Below are 14,707 nucleotides of genomic sequence, written 5' to 3'. Positions count from 1 at the left end.
TTTGCTCCCGTGGCACGGATGGAGTCCGTGCGACTCCTCCTTGCGCTGGCTGCCCAGGAGGGCTGGCGTGTCCATCACATGGATGTCAAGTCGGCATTCCTCAACGGTGACTTGAAGGAGGAAGTCTACGTGCATCAGCCACCAGGTTTTGCGATTCCCGGCCAGGAGGGCAAGGTACTCCGCCTGCGCAAGGCCCTCTATGGCCTACGGCAGGCACCTAGGGCATGGAACGCCAAGCTGGACTCCACGCTAAAGAAGATGGGCTTCGAGCAAAGCCCGCATGAGGTCGCTGTCTACCGACAGGGCAGTGGAGGAAATGCCCTGCTGGTGGGCGTCTATGTTGACGACTTGGTGATCACCGGCACCAAAGATGCAGAGGTAGCGGCATTCAAGGAAGACATGAAGGCCACCTTCCAGATGAGTGATCTGGGGCTCCTCTCCTTCTATCTAGGGATTGAGGTGCACCAGGATCACTCCGGGATCGCGCTTCGACAGTCCGCCTACGCCAAGCGCATCGTTGAGCTAGCTGGGCTCACCGGTTGCCATCCAGCTCTCACTCCGATGGAGGAGAGGCTGAAACTAAGCCGCGACAGCACGACGGAGGAAGTGGATGCTACGGAGTACCGACGCCTTGTGGGGAGCCTTCGCTACCTCACCCACACACGGCCGGACCTAGCATTCTCCGTCGGCTATGTCAGTCGGTTCATGGAGCGACCGACGTCGGAACACCAGCAGGCAGTGAAGAGGATCATCCGCTACATAGCAGGGACCCTCGACCACGGCCTCCACTACCCTAGGTGTCCGGGGGCAGCACACTTCGTCGGGTACAGCGACAGCGACCACGCCGGCGACATCGACACCAGCAAGAGCACGAGCGGGATCCTCCTCTTCCTCGGCAAGTGTCTCGTGAGCTGGCAATCAGTCAAGCAGCAGGTGGTGGCCCTGTCCAGCTGTGAGGCTGAGTACATAGCGGCCTCCACCGCCTGCACTCAGGCGCTTTGGCTCGCTCGACTGCTTGGTGATCTTCTCGTTCAAGACACCAGAACGGTGCAGCTCCTGGTGGACAGCAAGTCCGCCCTGGCCCTGGCAAAGAACCCCGTGTTCCATGAATGGAGCAAGCACATCCGGCTGAGGTATCACTTCATCCGCAGCTGTGTGGAAGAAGGGAGCATCAAGGCGAGGTACATCAACACCAAGGATCAGCTCGCAGACCTGCTCACCAAGCCTCTTGGGAGGGTCAAGTTCCTTGAGCTTTGCTCCAGGATCGGGATGATTCAACACTCCCACAAGACGACGTACAAGACTTAGGGGGAGAATGTTGGATAAGTCTGTGTACTAGGGTCTTTGTGGGGCTGCAGCACATGGTCCTTGTGGCAGTTAGGATAGAGTTCCTGACCATAAGGACTGGCAGTTAGGATAGCATCTTAGACTAGCATCTTAGTAGCATCTCAGCATATGCTTGGCTGGCTAGCAGCCTATAAGTATGTATCCCCAACCCCTCAGGTTGGCATGGCATTGTGTGAGAAATAAACCAACGAAAATTGTCCCAACTCTCCTAGTGTCATCCACAACTATCAATGCTCAGGTTCAAAGATCTAACAAGATATTGTCCCAACTCTCCTAGTGTCATCCACAACTATCAATGCTCAGGTTCAAAGGTCTAACACTCTCGCCACCCAACCTTCCACCCCTACAACCTGTGGTCCAGGCCTGGTAGGACCCTAGCTCCTATCAAAAGATCTACAAATATCAAGTAACATGCAAGAATTTTTCTTTTCATTATACTTACCTCGCTGGACATGTATGCCTCGTCAGGATTATCTACTTTTGGCGCCAGGGTTCCGTCGTAGTCCAAGAAGAGGGCTATCGTCTTGCCCTGCCAGTTGGCTGTGATTTTGTTGAAGGAATCTATCGCAGAAGGACGTTTAGCCTGCAATAAACATACATTAGAAAATGCTTTGCATAAGTCAGTCAAAAAAAACTAAAAAGTATGATTATGCAAATGTAGACTTTTAGAAGACACATTTTCATTCAAATTCAGAAAATCACAAGTAGGAATGTATGGTAACATGAATAAAAAGTAACAAATTTGAAACACAAGTTTAACAGATAGTATATAACTTATTACACGCTGATGGTTTTTCTAAGAACATCGAGAACCACAAGCGTGTGACTTTCTGAAATTATATGCAGCTACCTGTGTAACTGCATTTTTTTGTAATTATTTGATACACAAATTCATCTCAACTTAAAAAGATGTCTGTTATGACCGGGCAGACTTATGCCCGTAGGAGGCCCACTGGGCAGATTTAGTTAGGGGCTTAGCCCGCAAGTTATCTATTTTATTTTCCATCGTGGTTATATATACTAGTTGTAAGACTCTTCCATGAGGACCCTAACCCTAGCCGCCTCCTGCTCTTTGCGCCGCCGCCTCCTCCCTCGCGCACAACGGCGCCCTGCCGCCGGCGACCGCGAGCTCCGCCACGTCCAGCACCCTCCTTCCCCTACAACCTCCATCCTAGACCCGGTAGGGTCCTAGCTCCTACCAATTTGGTATCAGGTAGCTTGGGTCCGATCATGTCTGCTCCACCACCCACCCCGCCGCTGCCCACCTCGCCGATGTCCACCACCACGCCACTGGCGCTTCCCACCGCCGCTGCCGACCTTCCTGCTCGGCTCCACCGCGGGGGCCTCCACCGGCCAGTCGCCGCCCCTCACTGCGCCGCCTGCCGCCGTCTACTCCCCGGCGGAAATCACCGGAGTCCTTAATGATCTCGTCATCGCCGTCCAGGGCATACGCCTCTACCTGGCCGGGCCCTACGGGCAGCCGCCGCCCTTGCCGTCGGCCGCCATGACCGGGCCAGCCGCCTTGCCCTGGTACTCGGCAACTGCGGCACCGATCAGGCCTCTACATCACCCCTGGCCGCATCAGCCGCCGCCCGTCGTCGCGCCCCAGTGGTCGCAATGGCCGACCCCGGCCCTCGCCGCCCCCCCCCCCCCCCACGCCGCCCGGGTCCGGGCAGCCGCAGCTGCCGGCCCCGCCGCCGCTCGCGGTCGCGCCCCAATGGCCGTAGTGGCCGGCCCCGGCCTTCTCCGCGCCCCCCACGCCACCCGGGTCCGTGCCGATGCAGCCGCAGCTGCCGGCCCCGCCACCGTCCAGCACAGGGCCTGGGTCTACCATACAGGGAGGCGTACCGATCCAGCAAGTGCGCTTTCCGCCGTCGCCGTCCCCAATACTGGCCTGGCTGACCGGATCATCGCCACCCCTGTCACAGTGGCCGGCCCACTCTGCAGTACGGCGATCCCTCCGACTCGGCGGGGAACTACACGGGTCGCGGCCATGCTAATCGGGCGCCCCAGTCCTCGCTGCTTCGCACCTCCGAGGCAATCGGCCACGGCGCCCCGCCACAGACACCGCCGCAGTTTGCCAAACTGGACTTCGCCACTTATGACGGCACGGAGGACCCCCTCAACTGGCTCAACCAGTGCGAGCAGTTCTTTCGCGGGCAGCGCACCCTTGCCTCGGAGCGTACCTGGCTCGCCTCTTACCACCTCCGCGGCACGGCATAGACCTGGTACTACGCCCTCGAGCAGGACGAGGGCAGTATGTCCCCTTGGGAGCGCTTCCGCGAGCTCTGCCTCCTTCGTTTTAGGCCATCGATCCGCGGGAGCCGCCTGGCAGAGCTAGGCCGCCTTCCCTTCACCTCCACGGTGCAGGACTTCGCCGACCATTTTCGGGCGTTGGCTTGCCACGTGTCAGGTGTGACGGCGCAGCAGCGGGCCGACCTCTTCGTCGGTGGACTCCCGGATCACATACGCGTGGACGTGGAGCTCCGGGGACCCCAGGATCTCCAGACGGCCATGTATTACGCCCACGCCTTCCGAGTGCCGCGTCTAGGCCGTGCAGCAGGCAGCCCCAGCTCGAGGAGGCCGACGGGCCGCCCGACAATCCCCGGCACCGGCCCGGCCACCCCCGGCCGCTCCGGTGACTACCACCCCGGCTGCGACGTGGCCTTTCCGTCGCCTCTCTCAGGCGGAGCAGCTGGAGCGTCAGCGCTTGGGGCTTTGCTTTTAACTACGATGAGCCCTACGCGTCAGGCCATGTCTACCCGCGACTCTTCCACTTGGAGATGGCCGACTACACTGAGGAGGACGCCTCGGGTGAGGGGCTCGACGCCGCAGCTGCCGAGGCCGCGCCCGCGGCCGCCCCAGTGACAGCACTCGTGGTCTCGCTCCATGCGCTTGCCGGCATCCGCGATGAGCGGACCATGCTCTTGCCAGTGATGATACACGGCGAGCGCCTGGTGGCCCTTTTGGATACGGGCTCCACACATAACTTCCTGCCCGAGGCTACCATGCGCCGCTTAGCGCTTCAGCCGACGGGCGGCGAGCATCTTCGGGTCACGGTGGCCAACGGCGATCGTCTCCGGTGTCATGGGCTCGCGCGAAACATACCCATCACCATCGGCGACGAGCACTTCACCATCACGTGTGCAGGCATCGACTTGGGCTGCTTCGACTTCATCCTTGGTGTCGACTTCTTGCGGACCCTCGGTCCCATCCTTTGGGATTTCGACGCCTTGACGATGTCCTTCTGGCGTCTCGGCCGCCGCGTCCGGTGGGAGGGCGCCTCACCGATGACGCCCCAACTTCAGCTGGCGACGACCACTACCGAGGCTGAGCACCCACTCTTGGAGCACCTCCTGCAGCAGCACAGCGACCTCTTCGACGAGCTGTGGGGCCTTCCGCCTGCCCGGGTGTACGATCACCGCATTCATCTCCTGCCGGGCTCGGCGCCGGTGGCGGTCCGGCCATACCGCTATCCGCAGCTGCAGAAGGACGAGCTTGAGTGCTAGTGTGCACTCATGCTCGCCGCGGGCATCATCTGGATCTCCACATTGCCGGTACTCCTCGTCCGCAAGTCAGACGGCACGTGGCGCTTTTGCATCGACTACCGCGCCCTCAATGCCCTGACACTTAAGGACAAGTTTCCTATTCCGGTGGTCGATGAGCTCCTGGATGAGCTACATGGGGCGCGCTTCTTCACCAAACTCGATCTCCGGTCGGGTTACCACCAGGTGCGCATGCACCCGGATGATATCGCCAAGACGGCGTTTCGGACTCATCACGGCCACTTCGACTTCTTGGTCATGCCGTTTGGTCTCTCCAATGCACCCGACGACTTTTCAGGCTCTGATGAACGATGTCCTCCGCCCTTACTTGCGCCGGTTTGTGCTCGTTTTCTTTGATGATATTCTTATCTACAGCGCCTCGTGGACGGAGCACCTTCATCACGTCGCCATCGTCTTCAACGAGCTTCGAGCGCATCTTCACCTTAAGCACTCGAAGTGCTCATTCGGGACGCCTACCTCGGCCGCGTCATCTCGGCCGAGGGGGTGGCCATGGACGCTGACAAGGTGGCGGCCGTCGCCGCCTAGCCGAACCCGCATTCACCGCGGGCTCTTCGCGGGTTTCTGGGCCTCGCGGGCTACTACCGGAAATTTATCCGGGAGTTCGGCCTCATCGCGTCTCCACTCACGCGCCTGCTCCGTCGCGACGCCTTTGCCTGGGATGAGGAGGCGACTGTGGCGTTCAACGCCCTCAAGGGGGCCCTCACGACAGGGCCTGTCCTTCAGATGTCGGACTTCGACCGGCCATTCATTGTGGACTGCGACGCTTCCGGTGCAGGGTTCGGTGTCGTCCTTCATCAGGGCGATGGACCCCTCGCATTCTTCAGCAGGCCCTTCGCCGCGCGCCATCTTAAGCTCGCGGCGTATGAGCGAGAGCTCATTGGATTGGTGCAGGCAGTGCGCCATTGGCGGCCCTATCTGTGGGGTCGGTCTTTCCGGATTCGCACGGACCACTACAGCCTCAAGTTCTTGTTGGACCAGAGGCTCTCGACCGTGCCGCATCACCAGTGGATCAGCAAGCTCTTCGGCTTCGACTTCACCGTCGAGTACCGCCCGGGCCGCCTTAACACCGTGGCCGACGCCCTGTCTCGCCGCGACGCCAACCACGACACTACCGGGGGCGACTCCGAAGGGGCGGCACTCTGCATACGCTCGGGGCCTACGTTCGCTCTCTTCATCGACATCCACCGGGTGACAGCCGCCGCGCCAGACGCCCTCCTCCTTCAGCAGCAACTGGCTGCGGGTGAGCTAGAGGAGTCGTGGCGCCTTGCCGACGGATCGCTCCTTCATGGGCGCCGGGTCTTCGTGCCGGCGCACGACGATCTCCATCACCAGGTGCTGCTGCTGGCCCACTCAGCGGGCCATGAGGGTGTGCTGAAAACCCTCCATCGTCTCCGTGCCGACTTCTACATCCCAGGTGATCGGGCCCTGGTCCGTGACTGGGTCCGGTCTTGTGTGACGTGCCAGTGTAACAAGACAGACACTCCTGCCGGCTGATCTGCTCCAGCCCTTGGAGGTGCCGTCTCAGGTCTGGGCGGATATCTCCATGGACTTCATTGAGGGCCTCCCCAAGGTGGGCGGCAAATCGGTCATTCTCACGGTGGTCGGCCGCTTCTCCAAGTATGCTCACTTCATCGCGCTCGGTCATCCCTACACTGCTGCATCTGTGGCTCGTGCCTTCTTCGACGGTATCGTCCGCCTCCACGGGGTTCCCTCTTCGATCGTCAGCGATCGAGACCTGGTGTTCACTGGCCATGTCTGGCCGATCTCTTCCGGTTGGCGGGCGTGAAGCTCCGCCTGAGCACGGCCTTCCATCCTCAGACGGACGACCAATCTGAGGTTGTCAACAAGGTGATTGCCATGTATTTGCGTTGTGTCACAGGTGATCATCCTCGCGCTTGGGTGGATTGGCTCTCGTGGGCGGAGTACTGCTACAACACCTCCTATCACTCCGCCCTGCGCGCCACTCCATTTGAGGTGGTCTACGGCTGGCCGCCCCCGCCCATACTGCCGGTTGATCCGGCGACGGCTCGGACAAAGGTGGCCGGTGATTTCATGCGGCGCCATGACGAGATGCTGGCCGAGGTCCGGCAACGCCTCCTTCAGGCCCAACAGCTGGCCAAGCACTACTACGACGACCACCATCGCGAGGCGGAGTTCGCGGTGGGTGACTGGGTTTGGCTGCATCTCCTTCATCGCTCTACGCAGTCGCTGGACCCACGCGCGAAGCGCAAGCTGGGCCCTCGCTACGCCGGGCCCTTTGCTGTTTTGGAGCGCATCGGGAAGGTGGCCTACCGTCTTCAGCTTCCGGCGGGTGCCCGCATCCACGACGTCTTCCATGTGGGGCTGCTGAAGCCCTTCCGCGGGGAGTCACCCGCGGCCCCTCTGGCGCTTCCTCCGACCTTCGGCGGGCGCCTCCTTCCGGAGCCGGAGAAGGTCTTGAAGGCGCAGCTTCGTCGCGGGGTGTGGTATGTGTTGATTCAGTGGGCTGGCCTCCCAGAGGAGGACGCTACTTGGGAGCAGCGCGACGAGTTCCGCCAACACTACCCCGACTTTCAGCTCCAGGACGAGCTGTTTGCGCAGGCGGGGAGAGATGTTATGACCGGGCAGCCGTAGGAGGCCCACTGGGCATATTTAGTTAGGGGCTTAGCCCGCAAGTTATCTATTTTATTTTCCATTGTGGTTATATATACTAGTTGTAAGACTCGTTCATGAGGAAGCAATAAGAATAATTCTATTGCCCGGCTCCCAGAGGAGCCGGACCCTAACCCTAGCCGCCTCCTGCTCTTTGCGCCGCCGCCTCCTCCCTCGCGCAGCACGACGGCGCCCTGTCGCCGGCGACCGCGAGCTCCGCCACGTCCAGCACCCTCCTTCCCCTACAACCTCCACCCTAGACCCGGTAGGGTCCTAGCTCCTACCAATATCCATACTCCAAATTTTGGTTTATTTTTATAGATATAGATATATGTTCCAGCATAATCAGTGTTGCAGTTTTCAAAATGAATGGGTTGTAACCAAATGCATTGCTCGAAAAGAATTGGATAGTTAAATATTTCAGTTGTCCTCTAATAGAAAACTTGTTGACTGTCAGCTAACAACACTAGTGCTACTTTTGATGGAAATCTCTGACAGGCCCAAATGGCACAGGCCCGGGAAGGTCCAGGACCATGCATCCACAAAGTGTACCAGCGGGCTGAATTTTGAGGACAGACATTTAAGAAGGGGTTCTTTGCAAACTGCAGAATGTGGTTTGCAGGTAGTTTTCTGCAAAATGACTGGGAGGGGGCTGAGATGACATCAAATTGACCACAACAAAAATTTCCAGATTTTCAGAAGATAGTGTGTTTCCACCTGATACCCCCTGCTATCCTGGTGGTGTATGTTGATGATATAATGGTAACTGATGATGATGTTGAAGAAATTAAATACCTCAAGGAGAGATTGGGGAAAACATTTGAAGTGAAAGATCTTGGGCCACTTCGTACAAGTATATACAAAGAGAAAGAAAGGGGTTGTACAAGGGCCTAGGCCAGAGAGTTGAGCCAGCAGCCAAGAGGAGCAGCAAGCTCAGAGGAGAGCCTAAAATATAAAGATGTACATTCCTTTCTAAAGAGGAGAAACCAGGGTTAGTATTCTCAAAAATCTTTCTATTCCTTCTGCTTCCAAATGCACCAGACAACCAAGACGAATACCTCCATGAAGAATGGCTTGGCAAAAGCAGCTTTGGCAGCAATGATGGTGTCATGCTGTTTGCTGCTATCTGAAGAAACACTACAGAATATCCCCTGTTTCTGCGTGCCAGATTCATTCTCAGCCATCGATGCATCATCCTGTGGTTCCCTCATCATCGATACACCCAAGATTAAAGTAGTTGTGGCCAGTGGAGGGGTCCTATGGAGTGATTTCACAGCCCACAACTGTCCATATACCATACAAGGTCATCAGTTTACAGACACTTTCAGGGTTCTGAATCTTAAGGGTATGACATGATCTTAGGGGTGGATTGGCTGAGGAAACATAACCCTTTACAAATGGATTTCATCTTAATGGAAATACGGATTACAACACCAAAGAAGACACTAGTGACCTTTGTGGATGAGACTGTACCCTGGGAAAGACCTCCTGAGATTGTAGACACTGCTGATAAGGTCATGGACCAAGCTGTTTGTGGTTTCTTCTTGTTTACTACTGCCTGCTCTGAACCAATTGCAGCAGCCCAGCAAGTACCTCAAGAGCTCCAACCAGTACTCCAGAAATATGAGAAAATCTTCTCTTCCCCTACTGGCTTACCCCCTAGCAGGCCCTGTGATCATAGAATTCCATTGGTTGAAGGAACAAAGGTTGTAAACCAGAGACCTTACAGAGTTCCTCACCACCAAAAAGAGGTACTTGAGAAAATCATCCAGGACCTCCTAAAAGCTGGCCTCATTAGGCCCAGGTACCAGCCCATTTTCTTCTCCTCTTCTCTTAGTGAAAAAGAAGGATGGTTCATGGAGACTATGCATTGATTATAGGAAGTTGAACTCCATCACAATTAAAAACAAGTACCCAATACCTATGATAGAAGATCTCCTAGATTAGCTAAAGGGAGCTCAGATTTTCTCCAAGATTGATCTCAGAAATGGCTATCACCAAATTAGAATGGCAGAGGACGATATCCACAAAACTGCTTTCTCCACACTTCGGGGGCACTTTGAATTTCTAGTACTGTCTTTTGGCCTTTCAAATGGCCCTCCAACATTTCAAGCTCTCATGAACTTGCTGTTTGGTCCTTTCAAATTTGTGGTAGCGTTCTTTGACGACATCCTAGTGTTCAGTCAGACCCTAGAACACAAAGTCCACTTGTCCAAAGTATTTGCTACACTCCAAGAAAACCAACTGTATGCCAAACTGGACAAGTGCTCCTTTGGTCAATCTAAAGTAGAATATCTAGGCCATGTTATCAGCAAGGATGGAGTAGCCACTGACCCTGCAAAGATCACAGCAATTCAAGAATGACCAGCACCCACAAATGTCACTGAGCTCAGAAGCTTCCTTGGACTAAGTGGGTATTACAGAAGGTTTATCCAGGGATATGGCCTTATTTGCAGACCCCTGTTTGACTGCTTGAAGAAGGATGCATTTGTTTGGCAAGAACAACAAGAGCAAGCATTCCTCACACTTAAGGACAAGTTAACAAATGCACCTTTCCTAGCCCTACCTGACTTCACTAAGCCCTTCATTTTGGAGGCAGATGCTTGTGGCTATGGACTAGGAGCTGTCTTAATGCAAGAGGGGAGGCCCGTTTCCTATTTCAGCAGAACTATTGGACCAAAAGCAGCAGCCATGTCTACATATGACAAGGAAGCTTTAGCAATTATTGAAGTAGTAAAGAAGTGGAAGCACTACTTAGCAACTTCTCTAGTGATTAGAACAGACCGAGAGAGCCTCAAATACATTCAGGAGCAAAAGTTGACTGAAGGCATACAACATAAATTACTGCTCAAGCTTTTGGGATACAATTTCACAGTAGAATACAAGAAGGGGAAAGAAAATAAAGCTGCTGATGCTTTATCCAGAGTCAAATACATGGCGTCCATGCTCACTGTGAGTACCAACACTCCTACTTGGATAAAAGAGGTAGTCAAGAGCTACAAGTCTGACACAAGGGTGCAGGAACTCATAGCTGAATGTGCTGTCAGTAAAGACAGTCCAAGCTCTTACTCCTACAAAAATGGCATATTGAGATTCCATAACAAAGTTGTGGTTGGCACATCAACTTCCCTCAGAACAGACATTTTAAAAACCTTTCATGCTTCGGAATTAGGAGCCCATTCTGGTGAAAGAGCCACCTACCAACGGGTCAAACTTGTCTTTCATTGGCAAGGCCTCAAACAAGATGTAATTACCTTTGTCAAGGAATGCCCAGTCTGTCAGCTCAACAAAGCAGAGCACTCCCCTTACCCTGGTCTCCTAAAACCCCTGCCTGTTCCTGATTTCGCATGGGCACACATCAGCATGGACTTTGTGGAAGGATTGCCCCTATCTGAGAACAAAAGGTTCACCAAGTATCCACACTTTATAGCCATGAAACACCCCATCACAGTGCAATCTGTGGCAAGAGCCTTCTCTGATACAGTTTTCAAGTTGCATGGCATGCCCTTGGTCATTGTAACTGACAGGGATAAAATCTTCACTAGTCACTTGTGGCAGAAATTGTTCAAGTCCCTCAAGATCAAGCTGCACATGAGCACAAGCTACCACCCACAATCGTATGGACAAACGGAAAGAGTAAACCAATGCCTGGAAAATTATCTCAGATGCATGTGTTTTTAACAGCCTAAAAAGTGACATGGGTGGTTATCCTTGGCTGAATGGTGGTACAGCACCAGTTTCCACACTGCATTGCAAATGACACCCTTCCAGGCCTTATATGGATTCCCTCCCCCCATGATTTGCAGAATCAGCCCTCCCTGACACTATCTGTGAGGACAGTGACAATCTTCTTCAGAACAGGGAAGGGGCCCTTGAAGTTATCAAACAAAATCTCCTCAAAGCACAAGCTAGGATGAAACACTATGCTGACAAAAGAAGGAAAGAAAGGGACTTCTCTGTGGGAGATATGGTATATTTGAAGTTACAGCCTTATAGGCATACATCCCTAAGCTTGCACAGGCACCTCAAACTGCACTCCAAGTTTTATGGTCCCCTCAAAATTCTTCAGAAGATTGGCAAGGTTGCTTATAAATTGCTCCTACCAGAAGGCTGCCAATTGCACCACACCTTTCATGTGAGCCAGCTCAAGAAGCATATTGGTCCTCTGGTGGTTCCCTCCAAGCACCTGCCCTTGGTAGGATCAGATGGTATGATTCGAATGGAACCTGAAGCAGTTTTGGACAGAAAACTCATCCCCAGACCACAAGGCAACATAAGTACACCAGTAGTCAGATGGCTTGTTAAATGGGTTAACCTGCCCCTTGTAGCTGCTACCTGGGAGGACTCGGCGTTCATTCAAAAGGTGTTCCCATCATTTCAAGCTTGAGGACAAGCTCAGTCTTAATCAGGGGGAATTGTCATGCTGTCTGCTGCTATCTGAAGAAACACTACAGAATATCCCCTGTTTCTGCATGCCAGATTCATTCTCAGCCATCGATGCATCATCCTGTGGCTCGCTCGTCAGGATAATGGTTCGCCAACGGCTGATTGCAGTCGCTCGTCGATCTTCAATCTAACGGCTACGAGTCTCGCTCCTGTCACTGTTTACTTTCCAGAGCGGCATATGCTCTGTTTTATTTCCTTCGCTGCATTCTTGCTGTAATGGCTATAAAGCCAACTCGTTCCTCTCCATTCTGGACATGATTGATGTATCTGGGTGTATACCCTAGCCACCTGTGGCGTGCTGAGCTACTTTCCCCAGTGGCGTGCTGAGCTACTTTCCCCATTTTAAGCAGTATAAACCCTAGCCGAAATTCCCCAATTCTTCTCTGAATTTGTGACAATTGAGTGTTAGATTAGCTCGATTACAGTTCGGTTCCTGACAGATGGCTGGGGTGATAACATCTAGCCACCATTTGTAGCAAGATGGGCATGATTATATCTTGAGGGGGAGTGTGTGATATTAACATTGTGCGTGTACTAAATTGAGCAAAGGGTGTCCAGGGTAAGATGCAATACATCATTAGTTGGATTACTGAGAATCGGGAAAAACTTACCAGAAGCCACCACCAAAGTAGCAAGGCGATTGCCAGTAGCACTGCGCCTCCCGCTACACCCACCACGATCCAAACAGTCTTGTTCTTGTGTCCTGTATGTAGTTGACACATTATTCAAGGAAAGCATATGACCAACAGAAGAAGCATTCAATTCTGCATCTCATGGTAACTCACCTTTTGTATCCCTGAAGAACTGATAAGGCTCCAAACGGTAACTGCACAACAGGGTAGCCTTTCGCTCACCCATTTGCCCACCACTCAGGCCTGGTGTAGAGGTTAGATCTTCCAAACAGACCTGACACTGAGCAGCTGAAATTCCAGGTAGACAGTCAGCAAGAGTGTATAGTGTGTAGTTGCAGGCACGCTCATCACGACCCTTTTCTCCCGTGGCATATCTTTGAGAAGAATCTGATGCCTTCCTCGCCACATCTGCGATAAGTGTACTGGCATCGTTCTGGAAGGCCTTGCATTGGGTAGGTATAGGGGGACCATCCGCCCTAAGGACTGACTGCGAATCTCCAAGATGAATTTTGATCTTCTTCTCAGCGAACCAGAGGCTGCACGTGTCGTAGTAGATGGAAATACCCTTCCTGAACGTGCAAACAGCCCGGGCGTCCTGGAAGGCCTGTGTAAGGCATCTCCTGCAGTCGTCGGCCTCTGTGTCACCGCGGCATCTTGCCAGAGCATATGCTCTATCGTGGCTGGAGCCAACTGCCTGCGTGTGGAACAAAGTGGGGGAGGAGGCGACTGCTTCAGGCAGCGTGGCGGAGAGCTGTTCAAGGTTCTGCTGGTACTTGCTGGGCGCACTGTAGTTCCCACCATCACAGAGGTAACCCCAGTAGCCAGTTGGGCTTGCTGCAGTGACGGTGGTAAGCAGAACCAGTGCAGCCACGACGGCGTGACCTGAAAAGGATAGATGAGCAGCAAGTTAGTGACATATGAAAAGTGATGCAGTTCAAGAAGCAAGAACTGAAATTTAGCCTTATTTACATAATCATTTCTCTACGACTCTACACCCTAAGCACAAACATGAACTCAACAAATGTAGCTAGTAATCTTGTAAAAATGAGATTTTCAGTCATTCCCGTATGCCGCTTCTCAGTTTTATTCAAATAGATTCTAAATGAGCTAGTTAAACTGGCAGTTTCCAGAAACAATATTCTTGGCTATTTAAGAGGAAAAAAACAATCCTAAAGAAACACTACTGGGACTTGGATGACCAGAAGACAGATTCTGTAGGAGTTTGGTGTTTTAGCTTGTTCAACTTGCTTATGTACTTGCAGGTTGATTGAGCGAGTCATTTTCCCGTAATATGTATTTACGTGATTAATCATTATAATTCACATTAATTGGGTGGAGTGACTGATAAAACAAAGCTTAGATTTGACAGGCAAGCAAGCTTGTGAAAATATATAAATAATTCTTGTATTAAGAGAAATCATGCATGTTAGGAATCAAGGGAAAGCTAGTATGCCTTCATAAGTTGCTAGCAACACACAGCACAGTAGAAATCTCTGAAGGTCACACAAAAATCACAGAAAAACGTGGTGAACTATGCGCCTGGCATGCAAGAAATTTCAGTATCCAGATTTAACCCTTTCTCGAAAAACAAAAGATGCAAGAAGTTAACCAGATCTTCTACCCGTTTGATGCGGAGGCAATATGTAACATTAAAATTCCAAGGGAGAATGTGGAGGATTGTCTGGCTTGGAACTATGAAAAAACAGGTATGTTTACTGTTAAGAGCGCCTACAAATTGGCATACTCTCTTCAAATCTCAAAGTGGAACTCGTGCTTCTTGTTCGTCTAACGAGCCGTATGACTGAAGTATTTGGGACATTATTTGGAAGTCCAAAGTTCCTGCAAAAGTTAGAGTATTCGGCTGGAGGGTTGCTACAGGCACACTGGCTACAAAGAAGAATAGGTGGAAGCGCTCGCTGGAGATCAGCAGCGTTTGTAGTATTTGCGGCTGTGTGGAGGAAAATGAATTTCCTGCTGTGGTGGCATGCACAAAAAGCAAGGAATGAAATGAGAGCACTGTGGGAGCTCCCAGGTGAAAATATATTCCAGGAGTCGGGAGAGGATTGGCTGCAGAATCTGTTATCT

At 53.0% G+C, this 14,707-nt stretch overlaps 1 protein-coding gene across 3 annotated transcripts in view; it reads right to left on the bottom strand.

Annotated features, from left to right (window-relative positions):
• LOC125542747 (cysteine-rich receptor-like protein kinase 25) overlaps positions 1 to 14,707 on the bottom strand; it is a 33,839-nt gene that overhangs the window by 15,884 nt on the left and 3,248 nt on the right. For all 3 annotated transcript variants that reach the window (XM_048705920.1, XM_048705919.1, XM_048705921.1), the window contains exons 3-5: positions 12,776 to 13,504; positions 12,602 to 12,693; positions 1,790 to 1,930 (exon numbers count right to left, since the gene is read on the bottom strand). In XM_048705920.1, the coding sequence (XP_048561877.1) occupies positions 1,790 to 1,930; positions 12,602 to 12,693; positions 12,776 to 13,504 (962 nt within the window). The remainder of the gene's footprint in view (positions 1 to 1,789; positions 1,931 to 12,601; positions 12,694 to 12,775; positions 13,505 to 14,707) is intronic.

The sequence above is a fragment of the Triticum urartu genome, chromosome 3, assembly GCF_003073215.2.
Source record: "Triticum urartu cultivar G1812 chromosome 3, Tu2.1, whole genome shotgun sequence".
NCBI lineage: Eukaryota > Viridiplantae > Streptophyta > Magnoliopsida > Poales > Poaceae > Triticum > Triticum urartu.
Note: the sequence above shows the minus strand (reverse complement) of the source record. Positions and strands in the feature narration are given on the sequence as shown.